We start from the raw sequence: 26,029 nt of genomic DNA on the forward strand, positions 1-26,029 counted from the left end.
CCAATTTGTCAAATTGGAAATACCATAACAATTGATTTTCCCGAGATATGCCCACGAATATGCCAATCCAGCTCCCATTGAGTTGGTAGCATTCATGCCTTTCTATGAGGGAACAAATGCCAGCTTCAAAATAAATTTAGTAGCCATCACAATGTTTTCTTAATTTCGATGTTACACTTATTCTGATTTTTAACGTTTTTATTTTTTTTACTTGTATATATAAAATTAAAAAGTATTTTGTTTATAAATTATGATTTACAAGATCAAATGCGCACAAAATGAAATTATATTAATTATCAGAATAGTTGATTTCGCCCCTCGTGCTCCAGTCGACTGATCCAGTCTTTTCCGATTCATAACATCATATAAGGGCAGCTCGTCCTCCATTGAATTGGATCGATTCAAATCCTTCCTTTGATATTTGACCAAACGAACCTAATTTGGCACTGATCAAATAAGAAGGAAGAGAAAATAAAAACCTAGTTTGATGGGCCGCCGGCCCCAATGCACTTTTTTTGGGAGTGAGCAAGCGAAAGGTCAGCCAGGCTAAGTGGCAGAATAGTAAATAAATGCAATCAACAGGGTTATGTCGTAGAAATGACGCGAGGGTTGAGCTAACTTTGGAGCAAGAGGCGCATAGCAAAAACCGGAATCAATAAGGGCAAGAGGAGAGGAGAGGAGAGCCCCATTTCTAACAAAGCATCTGGCAGCGAGAGTTTGGGAGAGAATACCTCTCTTCTTCCATTTCCCTCACTCTCTCTCCTTCTTCATCTCCCAAATCTCAAAGCAATCAATCACACTCTCTCTGCCATGGCTCTCTCAGACAAGCAGTCGCGTCAGGCTCTGATCCCGAGCTTCCTCTACAGCTCCTCATCCTCCATCGCGCTGGAGAAGATGCTCTATGCCAGGCCTAACGGCGGCTTCACGCCGAATGCCACCGTCGAAGGAGCCTCCGCTAGGAAGGGCCTCGTCATTCCGTCGCCCAGCGAGCCCTTGGGGAAGATCGAGATGTACTCGCCTTCCTTCTACGCTGCCTGTACGTTTGGAGGAATTCTCAGCTGTGGTCTCACTCACATGGCCGTCACTCCCCTTGACCTCGTCAAGTGCAATATGCAGGTCAGATCCCGAGCTTTTTCCTCTCCCATCTCTTATCTCTGATTTTATTTCGGTTATGTATGCTTATCATACAATGCTTCTTTTATCTGATTGGATCTGTGCTATTTTTTCCTTGGATTTTGCTCGTAACATTTCATTTGTGTATGTACCTGTGTATGTTCATCCAGAAATGTTGTCCAGGTTTTTGGACTGCTTAGGTATCGATTTATTATCCATGGCTCACATTTGGCTGTTAATATTGTATATTTTGTTTCTTAATTCCACTGCATCATGATCTAAACTGGATCTGTATCGATTGATTGCTTTCAATCTGACATTTGTATTAATTCGTTCATTTAGTTATTTTGCTTGTAAGGCCTTTAATGTAAGTTGTTTGGTTGGTTCATATCAGAGACATTTGTGACTTGCACATAGTTCTTACTTCATTTAACGGCGGAGGTAGATAATTTGATTGACGATGTGGCTATTATTTATTGATTTTTCAGATTGATCCGGCAAAGTACAAAAGCATCACATCTGGTTTTGGAATTCTGCTCAAGGAGCAGGGAGTTAAGGGCTTTTTCAGGGGATGGGTGCCTACCCTCCTTGGTTACAGTGCTCAGGGTGCCTGCAAGTTTGGATTCTATGAGTTTTTCAAGAAGTACTACTCTGACCTTGCTGGACCAGAGTTTGCTGCCAAGTACAAGACCTTGATCTACCTTGCTGGTTCTGCATCTGCTGAGGTCATTGCCGATGTTGCTCTTTGCCCCTTTGAGGCAGTCAAGGTCCGTGTGCAAACTCAGCCTGGATTTGCTAGAGGTTTGTCAGATGGACTTCCGAAGTTTGTCAGATCTGAAGGTGCTCTTGGGTAAGTTGTACTGCATCATCATTGTATATGTATTATCACACATAGATGCATGATTTCTTGCTTTAGGTTTCAAATAAAATTCTGTCGTTAAGATTACCATGTCTCAATTACAGGTTGTACAAGGGTCTTGTTCCACTATGGGGACGTCAAATTCCATGTAAGTCGGAAAGATTTGAATACATGACTGTTTTTATCTTGATACTCATGTGAACTGCAGCTTTGACATTTCTGTATATGATTTGAAAGGAATATTCTGTTGTACTGTGATTCAACATGCATGGAACCCCTTTTAAACATGAACGTGATTGTTTCAGAGATGCAATTGATAACCATAAACTTGAAAACTTTAGCTTTGAACTTTTGAGTACCACTTCTATGTCATGTTTAGTCTGAAGTTTGTATGTTGTTCCATCTCTTCTTCTTCTTCTTCCATGCTTCCATGAGTTACTTGGATTGTTTGCACAATAAGCAATTGTGGTCATGCTACTGTTGCATTTTTCTAGATTTAGACAGATAGCAAGAATTTTTTGTTGCTGCATTTTCATTAAGCTGTTTCTGAAACTTGGTGCTGAAATTATATACTTGGAGTTATGATCTGTAAGCGGTATTTCTCATTACGGTATGCTTTACTTGAGAAGTTGAGAACAAAATTGCAATTACTTATCTACTTGTTCTTTCTTGCAGACACCATGATGAAGTTTGCCTCATTTGAAACAATTGTGGAGATGATCTATAAATATGCCATCCCTAGACCTAAGAGCGAGTGCTCCAAATCTTTGCAGCTTGGTTTGAGTTTTGCTGGTGGATACGTGGCCGGTGTATTCTGTGCTATTGTATCTCATCCTGCTGACAATCTTGTCTCTTTCCTCAACAATGCCAAGGGAGCAACAGTTGGTGATGTGAGTTCTATGGTTTCTGGATAATGTTTGTTGTACTACATCTTCATCCTTGCTCTGTTTTGACTCTTTTGATTTCTGGCTGTGCAGGCTGTGAAGAAGATTGGAGTGGTTGGTCTTTTTACCCGTGGGCTTCCTCTTCGTATTGTCATGATTGGAACTCTTACTGGAGCTCAGTGGGGTATCTATGATGCATTCAAAGTTTTTGTCGGGCTGTAAGTCAATCCTTCATGCTACTAGTTGTTTTGTTATTAGTTCATTTAAATGAATGGTTGGGTGATTTTTGTGAAATTGGTATATTTCAGGCCAACAACTGGTGGTGCTCCCCCTCCAGTTGCTGCTGCTTCTGAGCTTGCTAAGGTGTAAACTGCTGGGTGATCAACTGCATCAACTTCGATGTTTTTGGAACTGAAAATTTGTCATACGAAATAAGCTTAGGATTGCTGAAGTTGTTTAAATGGCTTCAAAGGGGAATATTGTTTCTTTTACATTTGGAAACCAGATCCATTTTTCCCCATATTTGACTAGTCTGGTTTTGTGGGGATGGTTTTGCTCTCATCCTCATTTAAAAGACGTATTTGTAGTTAGATGAGATATGAATTTGAAATTTGATTGTTAAGGAGTAGGCAATAAAAAATAATGTTAGATGGGGTATTTGCGTTGCCATCCCAAAAGGCATGGGAATTATGACGGACGATTTATATTTCTTCTTGAGAAGAAAATTTTTCAGGTACCGGTCACATATGGTGAGCTGGAATTCTGCACTAATAACTGTTTGACACCTGTCTTACCACTCAGTTAACTGTGATTAATGAATTTCATTGAAATACCTATTTTATCCTTGTATATTCATTTTCAGAAAATAATAAAAATAACAAAAAAAAAAAAAAAAAAAAAAAGGTAAAATACCATCCCCGCTGTCATGGCCCATCCCCTCATCCCCCATCGATTCTGCCATTCCGCCTCACCTCTCTCCCTCTCTACTTCTTTCTGTCTCTTTTCCCCTTTTTATTTCTTCTCTTTCTTGTGCCGGCTCAGCAGCTAATAGATCGGGATTGGCGATAGCGGATATGAGTTGGATTCTCATCGACAATCCCTGGGTTCCATGTAGTAGAAGCAAGAGTGGGAGAGAACGAGACGAAATAAAAGAAAGAGAAAGTACAAAGAGCAGGCATAGATGACACTAGTTAAATCGTTGGCCGGTGATGAAGGTTGGTGCACTGGATGGTTAATCAACGTCTCAGATTGATGCTCATGAGCTTTTGATTATTGTAGTGTGAATTTCTAAAATAATTGGCATTTTTAATTAAAAAGAGTAAAATATACATGTGTCAAATTTTTTTTTTTGTGGAACTCCAGGTCAGCATATATTCTAAGTACATGAAAAAATTTATCCCTTTCAAGACTATAATCATCACGGATTTTGATTTTGAAAATTTGCAAAAATAAAAAAATTTGCTTAATGCTCATAGAAAATATTTTGCGAAAATAAAAAATTTGCATTTTTGACAAAAAAACGTAGGTTAACACTCATTGTTTTTAGTCGATTTTTACAAATTCGTACATAAATCGCTGTTCAAACTATTTATTTTCACCTTTTCCCCACTATGAATTTTGAAAAATAAAGTAATACTTTCCGTTAATATTATGGAGGGAGGAACCTAATTTTAACGATCTTTTAGGCCTCACTACTATATTTTTCACCTATTTTTTTAGTTTTCGCCTTAAATAGTCTACTAAATATCCATTTGTTGCTCAATAAATCGTAATTCCACTGACAACTACCTTATAAAATTTTCCTTAATGCTCACGGAAAATATTTCACAAAAATAAAATGTTTGCATCTTTTTACAAAAAATGTGGGTGACTCACGGTTTTTAATCGATTTTTACAAATTCGTACATAAATCGTCGTTAAAACTATTTATTTTCACCTTCACCTAACCGTGAAGTTTGAAAATTATAGTAGTACTTCCTGAGGGTGGAACCCCATTTTAACAATGTTTTATGACTCGCTACTATATTTTTCACTTATTTTTTTAGTTTTCGACTTAAATAGTCTACTAAATATCCATTTGTTGCTCAATAAATTGTAAATGCTTTCAAATGCCTTATAAAATTTTCCTTAATGCTCCCGGAAACTTTTTCGAGAAAATAAAAAATTTGTATTTTTGACAAAAAACGTGTGTTAACGTTGATTGTTTTTGGTCAGTTTTTACAAATTCGTACATAAATCGTCATTTACACTATTTATTTTTACATTCACCTCACCATGATGTTTAAAAATTATAGTAGTTCTTTTTGTTGTATTCTTGAGGGTGGAACCCAATTTTAACAATGTTGTGGGCCTCACAACTATATTTTTCACTTATTTTTTTAGTTTTCAACACAAATAATCTACTAAATATACATTTGTTGCTCAATAAATCGTAAATCTGCTTCCAAGTGCCTTACAAATTTTCCTTAATGCTCATGGAAAATGTTTCGCGAAAATAAAATTTTTTCCTTTTTGACCAAAAACATGGGTGTTAAACTCACGGTTTTTTGTCAGTTTTTACAAATTCGTACATAAATCGTTGTTCAAACTATTTATTTTCACCTTCGCCTCACCGTTAAGTTTGAAAATTAAAGTAATAATTTTTGTTAACATTCTTGAGGGTGGAACCTTATTTTAACAATGTTTTGGGCCTCACAACTATATTTTTCACTTATTTTTTAAGTTTTTGACTTAAATACTCTACTAAATATACATTTGTTGCTCAATAAATTGTAAATCCGCTTCCAAATGCCTTATAGAATTTTCCTTAATGCTCACAGAAAATATTTAGCGCAAAATAAAAAATTTTCATTTTTAACAAAAAACGTGGTAAACATTGATTGGTTTTAGTCAATTTTAACAAATTCGTACATAAATCGTCGTACAAACTATTCATTTTTACCTTCACCTCACCGTGAAGTCTGAAAATTATAGTAATACTTTACGTTATATTCTTGTGGGTGGAACGCAATTTTAACAATGTTTTGGGCCTCACTACTATATTTCCTTTATTTTTTTTGTTTTCGATTTAAATAGTCTACTAAATATACATTTGTTGCTCAATAAATCGTATATCTGCTTCGAAATGCCTTATAAATTTTGCTTAATGCTCGCAAAAAATATTTCGCGAAAATAAAAAATTTGTATTTTTGACAAAAAACGTGGGTTAACATTGACGGTTTTTACAAATTCGTATATAAATTGTCATTCGAACTATTTATTTTCACCTTCACCTCACCATGAATTTTGAAAATTAAATTAATACTTTCCGTTAATATTCTTAAGGGTGGAACCGTATTTTAACAATGTTTTCGACCTCACTACTATAATTTTCACTTATTTTTTTAGTTTTCGACATAAATACTCTACTAATATACATTTGTTGCTCAATAAATCGTAAATTCACTTCCAAATGCCTTATAAAATTTTCCTTAATGGTCATTGAAAATATTTCGCGAAAATAAATGTCACATCCCAGTCCGGGGCGGATTACTTCCCGGGCCCGCTCCACTACCGTAGCACAATATTGTCCGCTTTGGGCTTACCATTCCCTTACAGTTTTGTTTTTGGGAACTCATGAGCAACTTCCCAGTGGGTCACCCATCATGGGATTGCTCTAGCCCCCTTCTCGCTTAACTTCGGAGTTCCTACGGAACCCGAAGCCAGTGAGCTCCCAAAAGGCCTCGTGCTAGGTAGAGATGGGAAAATACATATAAGGATCACTCCCCTGGGCGATGTGGGATGTCACAATCCACCCCCCTTAGGGGCCCAACATCCTCATCGCCACACACACGACCAGGGTTAGACTCTAATACCAAATGTCATATCCCCGCCCGGGGTGGATCACTTCCTGGGCCCGCTCCACTACCGTAGCACGATATTGTCCGCTTTGAGTTTACCATTCCCTCACGGTTTTGTTTTTGGGAACTCACGAGCAACTTCCCAGTGGGTCACCCATCATGGGATTGCTCTAGCCCCCTTCTCGCTTAACTTCAGAGTTCCTATGGAATTCGAAGCCAGTGAGCTCCCAAAAGGCCTCGTGCTAGGTAGAGATGGGAAAATACATATAAGGATCACTCCCCTGGGCGATGTGGGATGTCACAATAAAAATATTACAATTTTGACAAAAAACGGTTTTTAGTTAGTTTCTACAACTTCATACATAAATCGTTGTTAATTTTTCACCTTCACCTCACCATGAAGTTTGAAGATTATAGTAATACTTTTTGTTATGTTCTTGAGGGTGGAAAGCCATTTTAACAATGTTTTAGGCCTCCCTACTATATTTTTTACTTATTTTTTTAGTTTTCGACTTAAATAGTCTACTAAATGTACATTTTTTGCTCAATAAATCATAAACTTGCTTCCAAATAAATAAATGAAATAGAAAAGGATATGATCAGTACTTCCCTACCGATTGTCCAAAATAACTGTCGCTACCGTGTTAGCAATAGTTGTGAGAATGAATCGCTATATTCGTACCGAACCCATCTTTTCAATTTTTTCTTTTTAGTTTTTTAGTTTTTGTTTGGTGCTTATGTTTGTTTTAGTTCCCTTACCATAACAACAAACTATCAAAACTCATATTCTTCAAAATATATTTTTTCATGCAAAATCTATTACGTACATATTTAAACACTTGTAATCAATGATTTAAAACTTAAATTTAAAGATATTTGAATTTAATAGTGGTTACTCAGATAAAGCAATGTACGAAGAAAAAACTCAAAGGAATAAACAAAAAAGCAGAAAATAAATAAGAAAAATGGAATTGGGAAAGATCGGTACCATGCTACTGATCCTCGCCCAGTCATATTTAAATCATCGTTCAATCTATTTATTTTCACATTTGCCTCACCGTGAAGTTTTGAAAATTAAGGTAAGACTTTCCGTTAAGATTCTTGAGGGTAGAACCCTATTTTTGGGTCTCACTACTATATTTTTGACTTATTTTTTTTTTAGTTTTCAGCTTAAATATTCTACTAGATATACATTTGTTGCTCAATACATCATAAATCCACTTCCACATGCCTTACAAAGTTTTCCATTATGCTCATGGAAAATGTTTCGTGAAAATAAAAAATTTGCATTTTTGACAGAAAATGTGGGTTCACACTCACGTTTTTAGTCCATTTTGCAAATTCGTACATAAATCATCGTCCAATCTATTCATTTTCACCTTTGTCTCATTGTGAAGTTTTGAAAATTAAGGTTAGACATTCCATTGATATTCTTGAGGGTGGAACCCAATTTTAACAATGTTTTGGGTGACACACCCCAACTTGGAATGTCCAACTGGACTCTGAATCGAGCTGTGCTGGTCGACAACAGGAAGGTGATGAAGCCATATAGTGTTGTGATGTGGAAAATATAAATAAATTTTAACCTAAAAGTGCATAAATGCAAGAGTGCGCATGTGAAAGGGAATGAACCCATTTAACACGTGATGTCAGAGCATAAGTAAAGTATAGTAAAGTAGAATGAGAATTCTACCATCGAAGGTAAACTCCCAAACCAAGACTTGTCAAGAATCCTCGTCGGCACGAAAGCTCAGCCACTAAAACCTGGAGGGGTGAAAAACAAGGCTAAATGGGCCTAAAACTAAAGCTTGTAAAACCTTTTTGAAAATGTAATAACCCCTTATCGTAAAGCAAGTATAGTTTCCAAATATATATTTGTATACATTTGTTGCTCAATAAATCATAAAATCACTTCCAAACACATTAAAATGTTCTCCTTAATGCTCGCGGAAAATATTTACAAAAATAAAATTTTTTATTTTTGACCAAAAAAACGTGGGTGTTACTCACGATTTTTAGTCAGTTTTACAAATTCGTACATAAATCATCATTCAAACTATTTTTTCTTACCTTCGCCTCATTGTGAAATTTTGTAAATTAAGGTAAGACTTTCCGTTGTGATTCTTGATGGTGGAACCCCATTTGACAATGTTTTGGTATTCACTATTGTATTTTTCACTTATTTTTTCAGTTTTTGACTTAAATATTCTACTAAATACACATTTGTTGCTCAATAAATCATAAAACTGCTTCCAAGCACCTTATAATGTTTTGCTTAATGCTCGCAGAAAACATTTCTCGAAATTTTTTTTTTCATTTTTGACCAAAAAATGTGGGTTAACACTCACGATTTTTAGTCGGTTTTACAAATTTATACATAAGTCATCGTTCAATCTATTCGTTTTCACCTTCACCTCCCCGTAAAAATTTTGAAAATTAAGGTAAGACTTTCCGTTGAGATTCTTAAGGGTGGAACTCCAGTTGACAATATTTTCATGCTCACTATTATGTTTGTCACTTTTTTTTTCTTCAGTTTTCGGCTTAAATACTCACGGTTTTTAGTTCGTTTTGCAAATTCGTACATAAATCACCATCTATTTATTTTCACCTTCGCCTCTATGTGGAGCTTTGAAAATTAAGGGGAAACTTTATGTAGAGATTCTTGTGGGTGGAACTCCACGTGACAATGTTTTGGTCCTTGCTATTGTAATTTTCACTTATTTTTTCAGTTTTCGCCCTAAATATTCTACTAAGTATACATTTGTTGCTCAATAAATCATAAAACTACTTCCAAGCACCTTATAAAGTTTTCCTTCATGCTCGTGGAAAATATTTATAAAAATAAAAAATTTCATTTTTGACCAAAAAATGTGGGTTAACACTCACGAATTTTAGTCGGTTTTACAAATTCGTACATCGTTCATACTATTTGTTCCCACCTTCGCCTCATCGTGAAATTTTGGATATTAAGGTATGACTTTCCATTGAAATTCTTGATGGTGGAACCCCATTTGACAATGTTTTGGTCCTCACTATTGTATTTTTCACTTATTTTTTCAGTTTTCGGCTTAAATATTCAACTAAGTATACATTTGTTGCTCAATAAATCCTAAAACCACTTCCAAACACCTTATAAGTTTTCCTTAATGCTCACGGAAAATATTTCGGAAAAATAAAAAATTTCATTTTTGACCAAAAAAACGTGGGTTAATACTCACGATTTTCAGTCGGTTTTACAAATTTGTAAATAAATCATCGTTCAATCTATTTGTTTTCACCTTCGCCTCACCATGAAATTTTGAAAATTAAGGTAAGATTTTCCGTTGAGATTCTTCAGGGTGGAACCCCATTTGACAATGTTTTGGTTATCATTATTGTATTTTTCACTTATTTTTTAAGTTTTCGTCTTAAATATTCTACTAAGTATACATTTGTTGCTCAATAAATCATAAACCCGCTTCAAAACACCTTATAAAGGTTTCTTCAATGCCCGTGGAAAATATTTCGCAAAAATAAAAATTTGCATTTTTGACAAAAAAAACGTGGGTACTCACGATTTTAGTCGGTTTTGCAAATTCGTACATAAATCACCGTTCAATCTATTTGTTTTCAGTTTCGCCTCCCATAAAAATTTTGAAAAGTAAGGTAAGACTTTCCGTTGAAATTCTCGAGGGTGGAACTCCATTTAACAATGTTTTGGTCCTCACTATTGTATTTTTCACTTATTTTTTCAGTTTTCGGCTTAAATATTCTACTAAGTATACATTTGTTGCTCAATAAATCATAAAACCGCTTCCAAACACCTTATAAAGTTTTTCTTAATGCTCGCGGAAAATATTTCACAAAAAGAAAATTTTTCATTTTTGACCAAAAAAACGTGGGTTACTATTTTTCACAAATTTTCTTAGTTTTCGATTTAAATATTATACTAAGTATACATTTATTGCTCAAAAAGCTGTAAAACTGCTTCCAAATGCCTTATAAAGCTTTCTTGAAAGCTCACGGAAAATATTTCATGAAAATAAAAAATTCGCATTTTTCACCAAAAAAATGGGTTATTTTGCAAATTTGTACATAAATCATAGTTCAATGTAATTATTTCACCTTCGCCTCATCGTGAAATTTTGAAAATTAAAGTTAGACTTTTGTTGACATTCTGGAGGATGCAACCCCATTTTAGCAATGTTTTGAGCCTCACAACTGTGTTTTTTTTACTTATTTTCTTAGTTTTCATGTTAAATATTATATTAAATATAAATTTATTGCTCAAAAAGCTTTAAAAACCCTTCCAAATGCCTTATAAAGTTTTCCTTAGAGCTCACGGATATTATTTTGTAAAAATAAAAAATTATATTTTTCACCAAAAAGCTTGGGTTAACACTCACGATTTTTAATCAGTTTAATAAATTCGTACATAAATGATCGTTCAAACTATTTGCTTTCACCTTCGCATCATCGTGAAATTTTGAAAATTAAGGTAAGACTTTCCATTGAGATTCTTGACGGTGGAACCCCATTTGACAATGTTTTGGTCCTCACTATTATACTTTTCAGTTATTTTTTTTCAGTTTTTGGTTTACATATTTTACTAAGTAACCATTTGTTGCTCAATAAATCATCAAACTGCTTCCAAACACCTTACAAAGTTTTCCTTAATGCTTGCAAAAAATATTACGCAAAAATAAAAATTTGCATTTTTGACCAAAAAAACGTGGGTGTTACACTCACGATTTTTAGTCGGTTTTATAAATTCGCAATTAAATCATCGTAAAATCTATATGTTTTCACCTTCGCCTCACCATGAAATTTTGAAAATTAAGGTAAGACTTTCCATTGAGATTCTTGACAGTGGAACCCATTTGACAATGTTTTGGTCTTCACTATTGTATTTTTCACTTATTTTTTCAGCTTTTGGCTTAAAGATTCTACTAAGTATACATTTGTTGCACAATAAATCATAAAACCACTTCCAAACAAGTTATAAAGTTTTCCCTAATGCTCAAAGAAAATATTTCGCAAAAATAAAAATTTGCATTTTTGACAAAAAAAACGTGGGTTAACACTCACGATTTTTAGTCGTTTTACAACTTCGTACATAAATCATTGTTCAATCTATTTGTTTTCATATTTGCCTGACCGTGAAAATTTGAAAATTAAGGTAAGACTTTCCGTTGAGATTCTTGAGGGTAGAACTCCATTTGACAATGTTTTGGTCCTCACTATTGTATTTTTCACTTATTTTTTCAATTTTTGGCTTAAATATTCTACTAAGTATACATTTGTTGCTCAATAAATCACAAAACCGCTTCCAAACACCTTATAAAGTTTTCCATAATGCTCACAAAAAATATTTTGGAAAAATAAAAATTTTCATTTTTGACCAAAAAAACATAGGTTCACTGCTTTTAGTCGGTTTTGTAAATTCGTACATAAATCACCGTTCAATCTATTTATTTTTAGCTTCACCTCAATGTGGAGTTTTGAAAATTAAGGTGAGACTTTCCATTGAGATCCTTGAGGGTGGAACCCCATTTGACAATGTTTTGGTCCACATTATTGTATTTTTCACATTTTTTTTTTCCAGTTTTCGGCTTAAATAGTGTACTAAGTATACATTTGTTGCTCAATAAATCATACAACCGCTTCCAAACACCTTATAAAGTTTTCCTTAATGCTCGCGGAAAATATTTTGCAAAAATAAAAATTTTCATTTCTGACAAAAAAAAACGTGGGTTATTCACGATTTTTAGTTGGTTTTACAAATTCATACATAAATCATTCGTTCAATCTATTTGTTTTCACCTTCACCTCACCGTGAAATTTTGAAAATTAAGGTAAGACTTTCCATTGAGATTCTTGAGGGTGGAACTCCATTCGACAATGTTTTGGTCCTTACTATTGTATTTTTCACTTATTTTTTTTCTTCAGTTTTTGGCTTCAATATTCTACTAAGTATACATTTGTTGCTTAATAAATCATAAAACCGCTTCCAAACACCTTATAAAGTTTTCCTTAATGCTCAGGGAAAATATTTCGCAAAAATAAAAATTTTCATTTTTGACCAAAAAAAACGTGGGTTAACACTTACAACCCTATTTTTCACAAATTTTCTTAGTTTTCGATTTAAATATTTGCTAAGTATACATTTATTGCTCAAAAAGCTGTAAAACTGCTTCCAAATGCCTTATAAAGCTTTCCTGAAAGCTCACGGAAAATATTTCGTGAAAATAAAAAATTCGCATTTTTCACCAAAAAAAGGGGTTAGCACTCACGGTTTTTAATTGGTTTTGCAAATTTGTACATAAATCATAGTTCAATGCAATTATTTCACCTTCGCCTCATCGTGAAATTTTGAAAATTAAAGTTAGATTTTTGTTGATATTCTGGAGGATGCAACCCCATTTTAGCAATGTTTTGAGCCTCACAACTGTGTTTTTTGACTTATTTTCTTAGTTTTCATGTTAAATATTATATTAAATATACATTTATTGCTCAAAAAGCTGTAAAAACACTTCCAAATGCCTTATAAAGTTTTACTTAGAGCTTACAGAAAATATTTTGTGAAAATAAAAAATTATATTTTTCACCAAAAAGCGTGGGTAAAACACTCATGATTTTTAGTCAGTTTTTACATATTTGTACACAAATCGTCGTTCAAATTATTTGCTTTCACCTTCGCCTCATCGTGAAATTTTGAAAATTAAGGTAAGACTTTCCGTTGAGATTCTTGACAGTGGAACTCCATTCGACAATGTTTTGGTCTTCACTATTGTATTTTTCACTTATTTTTTTCAGTTTTTGGTTTACATATTTTACTAAGAATGCATTTGTTGCTCAATAAATCATCAAACCGCTTTCAAACACCTTACAAAGTTCAGTTTTCCTTACCGCTTGCGAAAAATATTACGCAAAAATAAAAATTTGCATTTTTGACCAAAAAAAACGTGGGTTAACTCACGATTTAATCGGTTTTATAAATTCGCACATAAATCATCATAAAATCTATATGTTTTCAACTTCACCTCACCATGAAATTTTGAAAATTAAGGTAAGACTTTCCGTTGAGATTCTTGATGGTGGAACCCATTGGACAATGTTTTGCTCTTCACTACTGCATTTTTCACTTATTTTTTTAGTTTTCGGCTTAAATATTCTACTAAGTATACATTTCTTGCACAATAAATCATAAAGCCACTTCTAAACAAATTATAAAGTTTTCCTTAATGCTCGTAGAAAATATATAGCAAAAATAAAAATTTGCACTTTTGACAAAAAAAACGCGGGTTAACACTCACGACTTTTAGTCGTTTTACAAATTCGTACATAAATCATCGTTCAATTTATTTGTTTTCATTTTCGCCTCACCGTGAAATTTTGAAAATTAAGGTAAGACTTTCCGTTGAGATTCTTGAGGGTGGAACTCCATTTGGCAATGTTTTGGTCCTCACCATGGTATTTTTCACTTATTTTTTCAGTTTTCGGCTTAAATATTCTACTAAGTATACATTTCTTGCTCGATAAATCATAAAACTGCTTCCAAACACCTTATAAAGTTTTCCATAATGTTCGCAGAAAATATTTTGCAAAAATAAAAATTTGCATTTTTTACCAAAAAAACATGGGTTAACACTCACGATTTTTAGTCGGTTTACAAATTCATACATAAATCATCGATCAATCTATTTGTTTTCACCTTTGCCTCGTCGTGAAATTTTGAAAATTAAGATAAGACTTTCCGTTGAGATTCTTGAGGGTAGAACCCCATTTGACAATGTTTTGGTCCTCACTATTGTATTTTTCACTTATTTTTTCAGTTTTCGGCTTAAATATTCTACTAAGTATACATTTGTTGCTCAATAAATCATAAAACTGCTTCCAAACACCTTATAAAGTTTTCCATAATGCTCGCAGAAAATATTTTACAAAAATATAATTTTTCATTTTTGACCAAAAAACATGGGTTAACATTCACTGCTTTTAGTCGGTTTTGCAAATTTGTACATAAATCACCGTTCAATCTATTTATTTTTAGCTTCACCTGAATGTGGAGTTTTGAAAATTAAGATGAGACTTTCCATTGAGATTCTTGAGGGTGGAACCCCATTAGACAATGTTTTGGTCGACATTATTGTATTTTTCACATTTTTTTTCTTCAGTTTTCGGCTTAAATATTCTACTAAGTGTACAATTGTTGCTCAATAAATCATACAACCGCTTCCAAACACCTTATAATATTTTCCTTATTGCTCGCGAAAAAGATTTTGCAAAAATAAAAATATGCATTTTTGACCAAAAAAATGTGGGTTAACTCACGATTTTTAGTCGGTTTTACAAATTCGTACATAAATCATTCATTCAATCTATTAGTTTTCACCTTCGCCTCACCGTGAAATTTTGAAAATTAAGGTAAGACTTTCCGTTGAGATTCTTGAGGGTGGAACCTCGTTTGACAATGTTTTGGTCGTCACACTTCTATTTTTCACTAATTTTTTTAGTTTTCGGCTTAAATATTCTACTAAGTATACATTTATTGCTCAATAAATCATAAAACCGCTTCCAAACACCTTATAAATTTTCCTTAATGCTCGCGGAAAATATTGCCCAAAAATAAAAATTTACATTTTTGACCAAATAAACGTGGGTTAACGCTCACGATTTTTAGTCGGTTTTACAAATTCATACATAAATCATCGGTCAATCTATTTGTTTTCACCTTTGCCTCATCGTGAAATTTTGAAAATTAAGATAAGACTTTCCGTTGAGATTCTTGAGGGTGGAACCCCATTTGACAATGTTTTGGTCCTGACTATTGTATTTCACTTATTTTTTCAGTTTTCGGCTTAAATATTCTACTAAGTATACATTTGTTGCTCAATAAATCACAAAACCGCTTCCAAACACCTTATAAAGTTTTCCATAATGCTCACAGAAAATATTTTGCAAAAATAAAAATTTTCATTTTTTACCAAAAATCCATGGGTGTTACTACTTTTAGTTAGTTTTGCAAATTCGTACATAAATCACCGTTCAATCTATTTATATTTGGCTTCACCTCAATGTGGTGTTTTGAAAATTAAGGTGAGACTTTCCGTTGAGATTCTTGAGGGTGGAACCCCATTTGACAATGTTTTGGTTCACATTATTGTATTTTTCACATATTTTTTCTTTCAGTTTTCGGCTTAAATATTTTTCACATATCTTTTTAGTTTTTGACATAAATACTCTACTAAATACACATTTGTTGCTCAATAAATCGTAAATCTGCTTCCAAATGCCTTATAAAATTTTCCTTAATGGTCATTGAAAATATTTCGTGAAAATAAAAATATTGCAATTTTGACAAAAAACGGTTTTTAGTCAGTTTCTAGAACTTCGTATATAAATCATTGTTAATTTTTCACCTTCACCTCACCATGAAGTTTGAAGATTATAGTAATACTTTTTGTTATATTCTTGAGGGTGGAACGCCATTTTAACAATGTTTTGGGCCTCCCTGCTATATTTTTCACTTATTTTTTTAGTTTTCGACTTAAATAGTCTACTAAATATACATTTCTTACTCAATAAATCATAAACTTGCTTCCAAATAAACGAAATAGAAAAGGATACAATCAGTAATTTGCTACCGATTGTCCCAAAGATTTGTCGATACCGTGTTAGCAATAGCTCGAAGTATAAATCGCTGGATTCATACCGAACCCTTCTTTTCAATTTTTTGTTTTTTGTTTTTTTAGTTTTAGTTTTTTGCTTATGTTTGTTTTAGTTCTCTTACCATAACAACAAACTATCAAACTCATATTCTTCAAAATATATTTTTTCATGTAAATGTATTATTGTACATATTTAAACACTTGTAATCAATAATTTAAAACCTAAATTCAAAGATACTTGAATTTAATAGTGGTTACTCAGATAAAGTAATGTACAAAGAAAAAACTCAAAGGAATAAACAAAAAAGCAGAAAATAAATTAAAAAAAAATGGAATTGGGAAAGATCGGTACCACACTACCGATCCTCGCCCAGTCGTATTTAAATCATCGTTCAATCTATTTATTTTCACCTTTGCCTCATCGTGAAGTTTTGAAAATTAAGGTAAGACTTTCCGTTAAGATTCTTGAGGGTAGAACCCTATTTTTGGGTCTCACTACTATATTTTTCACTTATTTTTTTAGTTTTCAACTTAAATATTCTACTAGATATACATTTGTTGCTCAATACATTGTAAATCCACTTCCACATGCCTTACAAAGTTTTCCATTATGCTCATGGAAAATGTTTTGCAAAAATAAAAAATTTGCATTTTTGACAGAAAACGTGGGTTCACACTCACGTTTTTAGTCCGTTTTGCAAATTCGTACATAAATCGTCGTCCATTCTATTCATTTTCACCTTCGCCTCATCGTGAAGTTTTTCAAATTAAGGTTGTACATTCCATTGATATTCTTGAGGGTGGAACCCAATTTTAACAATGTTTTGGGTGACACACCCCAACCCGGAATGTCCACCTGGATTTTGATTCGAGCTGTGTTGGCCGACACCAGTTTTTGGCTTTAATATTCCACTAAGTATACATTTGTTGCCCAATAAATCATAAAACCACTTCCAAACACCTTACAAAGTTTTCCTTAAAGCTCGTGGACAATATTTCATAAAAATAAAAAAATTCATTTTTGACCAAAAAAACGTAGGTTAACACACTCATGATTTTGAGTCAGCTTTGCAAATTCGTACATAAATCACCGTTCAATCTATTTATTTTCAATTTCATCTCAAAGTGAAGTTTTGAAAATTAAGGTGAGACTTTCCATTGAGATTCTTGAGGGTGGAACCCCATTTGACAATGTTTTGGTCCTCACTATTGTATTTTTCTCTTTTTTTTCCTTCAATTTTTGGCTTAAATATCTCACTAAGTATACATTTGTTGCTCAATAAATCATAAAAATGCTTCCAAACACCTTATAAAGTTTTCCTTAATGCTCGCAAAAAATATTATGCAAAAGTAAAGTTTTCATTTTTGACCAAAAAAACGTGGGTTAACACTCACGATTTTTAGTCAGTTTTACAAATTCGTACATAAATCATCATTCAAACTATTTGTTCTTACCTTCGCCTCATCGTGAAATTTTGAAAATTAAGATAAGACTTTCCGTTGTGATTCTTGAAGGTGGAACCCCATTTGACAATGTTTTGGTATTCACTATTGTATTTTTCACTTATTTTTTCAGTTTTCGGCTTAAATATTCTACTAAGTACACATTTGTTGCTCAATAAATCATAAAACTGCTTCCAAACACCTTATAATGTTTTCCTTAATGCTCGTGAAAAATATTTCTCAAAAATAAAAATTTTCATTTTTGACCAAAAAACGTGGGTCACGATTTTTAGTCGATTTTACAAATTCATACATAAGTCATCATTCAATCTATTGGTTTTCACCTTCGTCTCCTCTTAAAAATTTTGAAAATTAAGGTAAGACTTTCCGTTGAGATTCTTGAGGGTGGAACTTGATTTGACAATGTTTTGGTGCTCACTATTGTGTTTTTCACTTATTTTTTCAGTTTTCGGCTTAAATATTCTACTAAGTATACATTTGTTGCTCAATAAATCATAAAACTTCTTCCAAACATGTTATAAAGTTTTCCTTAATGCTTGCGAAAAATATTTCGCAAAAATAAAAATTTGCATTTTTGACCAAAAGAAATTGGGTTAACACTTGGAATTTTTAGTTGGTTTTACAAATTCGTACATAAATCATCGTTCAATCCATTTGTTTTCACCTTTGTCTCACCGTGAAATTTTGAAAATTATGGTGAGACTTTCCGTTGAGATTCTTGAGGGTGGAACTCCATTTGACAATGTTTTGGTCCTCACTATTGTATTTTTCACTTATTTTTTCGATTTTCGGCTTAAATATTCTACTAAGTATACATTTGTTGCTCAATAAATCATAAAACTGCTTCCAAACACCTTATAAAGTTTTCCTTAATGCTCGCGGAATTATTTCGCAAAAAAAAAAAATTTCATTTTTGACCAAAAAAATGTGGGTCAACACTTACGTCCCTATTTTTCACAAATTTTCTTAGTTTTCGATTTAAATATTATACTAAGTATACATTTATTGCTCAAAAAGCTATAAAACTGCTTCCAACTGTCTTATAAAGCTTTCCTGAAAGCTCACGGAAAATATTTCGTGAAAATAAAAAATTCGCATTTTTCACCAAAAAAAGGGGTTAGCACTCACGGTTTTTAATTGGTTTTGCAAATTTGTACATAAATCATAGTTCAATGTAATTATTTCACCTTCACCTCATCGTGAAATTTTGAAAATTAAAGTTAGACTTTTGTTGATATTCTGGAGGATGCAACCCCATTTTAGCAATGTTTTGAGCCTCACAACTGTGTTTTTTGACTTATTTTCTTAGTTTTCATGTTAAATATTATATTAAATATACATTTATTGCTCAAAAAGTTGTAAAAACGCTTCCAAATGCCTTATAAAGTTTTCATTAGAGCTTACGGAAAAAAAGCGTGCGTAAAACACTCATGGTTTTTAGTCGGTATTACAGATTTGTACACAAATCGTCGTTCAAACTATTTGCTTTCACCTTCGCCTCATCGTGAAATTTTGAAAATTAAGGTAAGACTTTCCGTTGAGATTCCTGATGGTGGAACTCCATTCGACAATGTTTTGGTCTTCACTATTGTATTTTTCACTTATTTTTTTTTAGTTTTTGGTTACATATTTTTCTAAGAATACATTTGTTGCTCAATAAATCATCAAACTGCTTCCAAACACCTTACAAAGTTTAGCTTTCCTTAACTCTTGAGAAAAATATTTCGCAAAAATAAAAATTTGCATTTTTGACCAAAAAAACGTGGGTTAACACTCACGATTTTAGTCGGTTTTATAAATTCGCACATAAATCATCGTAAATCTATATGTTTTCACCTTCACCTCACCATAAAATTTTGAAAATTAAGGTAAGACTTTCCGTTGAGATTCTTGACGTGGAACCCATTTGACAATGTTTTGCTCTTCACTATTGTATTTTTCACTTATTTTTTCAGTTTTCGGCTTAAATATTCTACTAAGTATACATTTGTTGCACAATAAATCATAAAGCCACATCAAAACAAATTATAAAGTTTTCCTTAATGCTCGTAGAAAATATATCGCAAAAATAAAAATTTGCATTTTCCAATCTATTCATTTTCACCTTCACCTCATCGTGAAGTTTTGAAAATTAAGGACATTCCATTGATATTCTTGAGGGTGGAACCTAATTTTAACAATGTTTTGGGTGACACACCCCAACCTGGAATGTCCACCTGGACTTTGAATCGAGCTATGTTGGCCGACACCAGAAAGGTGACGAAGCCATATAGTGTTGTGATGTGGAAAATATAAATAAATTTAAACCTAAAAGTGCCTAAATGCAAGAGTGCGCATGTGAGCAGGAATGAACCCATTTCACACGTGATGTCAGAGCATAAGTAAAGTATAGTAAAGTAGAATGAGAATTCTACCATCAAAGGTAAACTGCCAAACCAAGCCTTGTCAAGAATCCTCGTCGACACGAAAGCTCAGCCACTAAAACCTGGATGGGCAAAAAACAAGGGTAAGTGGGCCTAAAAATAAAGCTTGTAAAACCTTTTCGAAAATGTATTAACCCATTGCCGTAAAGTAAGTATAGTTTCCAAATATATATTTGTATACATTTGTTGTTCAATAAATCATAAAACTGCTTCCAAACATGTTATAAAGTTTTCCTTAATGCTCGCGAAATATATTTCTCAAAAATAAAAATTTGCATTTTTGACCAAAAAAAAAGTGGGTTAACACTCGAGATTTATAGTTGGTTTTACAAATTCGTACATTAATCATCGTTCAATCCATTTGTTTTCACCTTTGTCTCACCATGAAATTTTGAAGATTAAGGTAAGACTTTTTGTTGAGATTCCTGACGGTGGAACCCATTTAACCATGTTTTGGTCTTCACTATTGTATTTTTCACTTGTTTTTTTTCAGTTTTCGGCTTAAATATTCTATTAAGTTTACATTTGTTGCACAATAAATCATAAAACTGCTTCTAAACAAGTTATAAAGTTTTCCTTAATGCTCACATAAAATATTTCGCAAAAATAAAAATTTGCATTTTTGACAAAAAAAACGTGGGTTAACACTAACGATTTTTAATCATTTTACAAATTCGTACATAAATCATCGTTCAATCTATTTGTTTTCATATTCGCCTCACCGTGAAATTTTGAAAATTAAGGTAAGACTTTCCGTTGAGATTCTTGAGGGTGGAACTCCATTTGACAACGTTTTGGTCCTCACTATTGTATTTTTCACTTATTTTTTCAGTTTCCGGCTTCAATATTATACTAAGTATACATTTGTTGCTCAATAAATCATAAAACCGCTTCCAAACACTCCCGATTTTTAGTCGGTTTTACAAATTCGTACATAAATCATTCTTCAATCTATTTGTTTTCACCTTCGCCTCATCATGAAATTTTGAAAATTAAGATAAGACTTTCCGTTGAGATTCTTGAGGGTGGAGCCCCATTTGACAATGTTTTGGTCCTCACTATTGTATTTTTCACTTATTTTTTCAATTTTCGGCTTAAATATTCTACTAAGTATACATTAGTTGCTCAATAAATCATAAAACCGCTTCCAAACACCTTATAAAGGTTCCCATAATGCTTGCAGAAAATATTTTGCAAAAAGAAAATTTTTCATTTTTGACCAAAAAAACATGGGTCACTGCTTTTAGTCAGTTTTGCAAATTCGTACATAAATCACCGTTCAATCTACTTCACCTCAATGTGGAGTTTTGAAAATTAAGGTGAGACTTTCCCTTGAGATTCTTGAGGGTGGAACCCCATTTGACGGTGTTTTGGTGAAGCTATTGTATTTTTCACTTATTTTTTCAGTTTTTGGCTTAAATATTCTACTAAGTATACAATGTTGCACAATAAATCATAAAACCGCTTCTAAACAAGTTATAAAGTTTTCCTTAAGGCTTGCAGAAATATTTCGCAAAAATAAAAATTTGCATTTTTGACCAAAAACGTGGGTTAACACTCACGACTTTTAGTCAGTTTTGCAAATTCGTACATAAATCACCGTTCAATCTATTTATTTTCAGCTTCACCTCAATTTGAAGTTTTGAAAATTAAGGTGAGACTTTCCATTGAGATTCTTGAGGGTGGAACCCCATTTGACAATGTTTTGGTCATCACTATTGTATTTTTCACTTATTTTTTCAGTTTTCGGCGTAAATATTCTACTAAGTATACATTTGTTGCTCAATAAATCATAAAACCACTTCCAAACACGTTATAAAGTTTTCCTTAATGCTCGTGGAAAATATTTTGCAAGAATAAAAATTTGCATATTTGACCAAAAAACCGTGGGTTAACACTTACTATTTTTAGTCGCTTTTACAAATTTGTAAATAAGTCATCATTCAATATGTTTGTTTTCACCTTCGCCTCCCTGTAAAAATTTTGAAAGTTAAGGTAAGACTTTCCGTTGAGATTCTTGAGGGTGGAACCCCATTTGACAATGTTTTGGTTATCACTATTGTGTTTTTCACTTACTTTTTAAGTTTTGGTCTTAAATATTCTACTAAGTAAACATTGTTGCTCAATAAATCATAAACCCGCTTCCAAACACCTTATAAAGTTTTCCTCAATGCCCGCGGAAAATATCTGGCAAAAATAAAAAATTTCATTTTTGACAAGAAAAACGTGGATTAACACTCACGACTTTTAGTCGGTTTTGCAAATTCGTACATAAATCACTGATCAATCTATTTGTTTTCAGCTTCGCCTCCTCGTAAAAATTTTGAAAAGTAAGGTAAGACTTTCCGTTGTGTTTTTCACTTATTTTTTCACTTTTCGGCTTAAATATTTTACTAAGTATACATTTTTGCTCAATAAATCATAAAACTAAAGTTTTCCTTAATGCTCGTAAAATTTCACGAAAATAAATATTTGCATTTTTGACCAAAAAAAAAGTGGGTTAACACACTTGCGATTTTTAGTCAGTTTTACAAATTCGCACATAAATCATCGTTCAATCCATTTGGTTTCACCTTTGTCTCACCGTGAAATTTTGAAAATTAAGGTAAGACTTTCCATTGAGATTCTTGAGGGTGGAACTCCATTTGACAATGTTTTGGTCCTCACTATTGTATTTTTCACTTATTTTTTAAGTTTTCGTCTTAAATATTCTACTAAGTATACATTTGTTGCTCAATAAATCTTAAACCCACTTCCAAACACCTTCTAAAGTTTTCCTCAATGCATATTTCGCAAAAATAAAAATTTGCATTTTTGACAAAAAAAAACGTGGGTTAAACACTCATGATTTTTAATCGTTTTACAAATTTGTACATAAATCATCGTTCAATCCATTTGTTTTTATATTCGCCTCACCGTGAAATTTTAAAAATTAAGATAAGACTTTCCGTTGAGATTCTTGAGGGTGGAACTCCATTTAACAATGTTCCTCACTATTGTATTTTCACTTATTTTTTCAGTTTTCGGCTTAAATATTCTACTAAGTATACATTTGTTGCTCAATAAATCCTAAAACCACTTCCAAACACGTTATAAATTTTTCCTTAATGCTCGCGGAAAATATTTTGCAAAAATAAAAAATTTCATTTTTGACCAAAAAAACGTGGGTATACTTATGATTTTTAGTCGGTTTTACAAATTCGTAAATAAATCATCGGTCAGTCTGTTTGTTTTCACCTTCGCGTCGCCGTGAAATTTTGAAAATTAAGGTAAGATTTTCCGTTAAGATTCTTGAGGGTGGAACCCCATTTGAGAATGTTTTGGTTATCACTATTGTATTTTTCACTTATTTTTTAAGTTTTCGTCTTAAATGTTCTACTAAGGATACATTTGTTGCTCAATAATATCTTAAACCCGCTTCCAAACAACTTATAAAGTTTTCCTCAATGCCCGCAGAAAATATTTTACAAAAATAAAGTGGGTTAACACTCACGACTTTTAATCGGTTTTGCAAATTCGTACATAAATCACCGTTCAATCTATTTATTTTCAACTTCACCTCAATTTGAAGTTTTAAATCACCATTCAATCTATTTATAAAGTTTTTCTTAATGCTTTAGAAAAATATTTCGCGAAAATAAAAAATTTGAATTTTTAACAAAAAACGTGGGTTACACTCACAGTTTTTATTCAATTTTGCAAATCGTACATAAATCATCGATCAATCTATTTATTTCTACATTTGCCTCACCGTGAAATTTTGAAAATTAAGGTAAGACTTTCTGTTGATATTCTTGAGGGTAGAATCTCATTTGACAATATTTTGGGCCTTGCTACTATACATTTTCACTTATTTTCTTTATTTTCGGCTTAGATATTATACAAAACATACATTTATTTCTCAACAAACCATAAAACCGCTTCTAAATGCCTTATAAAGTTGTCCTTAATGCCCAAGGAGAATATTATGCAAAAATTAAAATTTTGAATTTTTGACAAAAAAAAAAAAAGTGGGTTAATATTCATGGTTTTAGTTGGTTTTGCAAATCCATACATAAATCATCGATTATTCTATTTATTTCTACCTTCGCCTCACCGTGAAGTTTTGAAAATTAAGGTAAGATGTTCTATTGATATTTTTGAGGGTAGAATCTCATTTGACAATGTTTTGGGCCTCTCTACTATATTTTTTTCACTTATTTTCTTAGTTTTCGGTTTAGATATTATACAAAACATACGTTTGTTTCTCAATAAACCGTAACACCGCTTCTAAATGCCTTATAAAGTTATCCTTAATGCTCAAGGAAAATATTTCACGAAAATAAAAAATTTGAATTTTTAACAAAAGAAATTGGTTAACACTTACGGTTTTTAGTTGGTTTTGCAAATCCGTACATAAATCATCGTTCCATCTATTTCTTTGCACCTTTGCCTCACGGTGAAGTTTTGAAAAGTAAGGTAAGACTTTTCGTTGATATACTTGACGGTAGAACCTCATATGACAATGTTTTGGGCCTTAATACTATATTTTTTCACTTATTTTCTTAGTTTTCGACTTTAATATTATACTAAACATACATTTATTGGTCAATAAATCGTAAAACCACTTCTAAATGCCTTATAAAGTTGTCCTTATTTCTCAAGGAACATAATTCATGAAAATAAAAATTTTGAATTTTTAACCAAAAAAAATGTGGGTTAACACTTATGGTCTGTAGTCGGTTTTGCAAATTCGTACATAAATTATCATTCAATCTTTATTTTCACCTCTGCCTCACCATGAAGTTTTGAAAACTAAGGTAAGACTTTCCGTTGACATTCTTGAGGGTAGAACCCCATCCCCATACGACAATGTTTTGGGGCTTACTACTATATTTTTCACTTATTTTTTTAGTTTTCGGCTTAAATATTCTATTAAATATGCATTTGTTGCTTAATAAATCTAAAATCCACTTCCAAATGCCTTTAAAACTTTTACTTAATAGTCACAAACAACATTTTGTGAAAGTAAAAAATTTGCATTTTTGATAAAAAAAACATGGGTTAAAACTCATGATTTTTAGTCGGTTTAACAAATTCGTACATAAATCATCGTTCAATCTATTTTTATTCACCTTCACCTCACCATGAAGTTTTAATAATTAAGGTTAGACTTTCCATTGATTTTTCTATAGGGTGGAACCCTATTTTTACAATTTTTTGGTCTCACTACTATATCTTTCACTTATATTCTTTGTTTTCGGCTTAAATATTGCATGAAACATACATTTATTGCTCAATAAATTGTAAAACTGCTTCTAAATTGTCGCATCCCGACCGGGGCCCCCACCACATCCCGGACTCGACTCCACCGTAGCACAATATTGTCCGCTTTGGGCTCCGACCACGCCCTCACGATTTTGTTTCTAGGAACTCACACGAGAACCCCAGTGGATCACCCATCCTGGGATTGCTCTCATGCGTTACTCGCTTAACTTTGGAGTTCCAATGGAACCCGAAGCCAGTGAGCTCCCAAAAGACCTCATGTTAGGTAAAGATGAGAATATACATATAAGGCTTACATGATCCACTCCCATGGGCGATGTGGGATGTAACAATTCACCCCCCTTAGGGGCCCGACGTCCTCGTCGGCACACATTCGGCCAGGGATTGGCTCTGATACCAAATTGTCACATCCCGACCCGGGCCCCCACCACATCCCGGGCTCAACTCTACCGTAGCATAATATTGTCCGCTTTGGGCCCCGACCACGCCCTCACGGTTTTGTTTCTAAGAACTCACACGAGAACTTCCCAGT

The 26,029-nt window shown here is 32.8% G+C and overlaps 1 protein-coding gene across 1 annotated transcript; it reads left to right on the forward strand.

Annotated features, from left to right (window-relative positions):
* The first annotated feature begins 560 nt into the window (after window positions 1-560).
* Window positions 561-3,478, forward strand: LOC137707480 (mitochondrial phosphate carrier protein 3, mitochondrial). The gene is made up of 6 exons (XM_068446357.2): window positions 561-1,116; window positions 1,602-1,963; window positions 2,077-2,120; window positions 2,648-2,862; window positions 2,950-3,074; window positions 3,165-3,478. Exons 1-6 carry the CDS (start codon window positions 811-813, stop codon window positions 3,223-3,225), a joined length of 1,113 nt encoding a protein of 370 aa, XP_068302458.2. The 5' UTR covers window positions 561-810; the 3' UTR covers window positions 3,226-3,478.
* Window positions 3,479-26,029: the final 22,551 nt, after the last annotated feature.

This window comes from Pyrus communis, chromosome 17 (assembly GCF_041283825.1).
Source record: "Pyrus communis isolate YQ-2024b chromosome 17, ASM4128382v1, whole genome shotgun sequence".
Lineage (NCBI taxonomy): Eukaryota > Viridiplantae > Streptophyta > Magnoliopsida > Rosales > Rosaceae > Pyrus > Pyrus communis.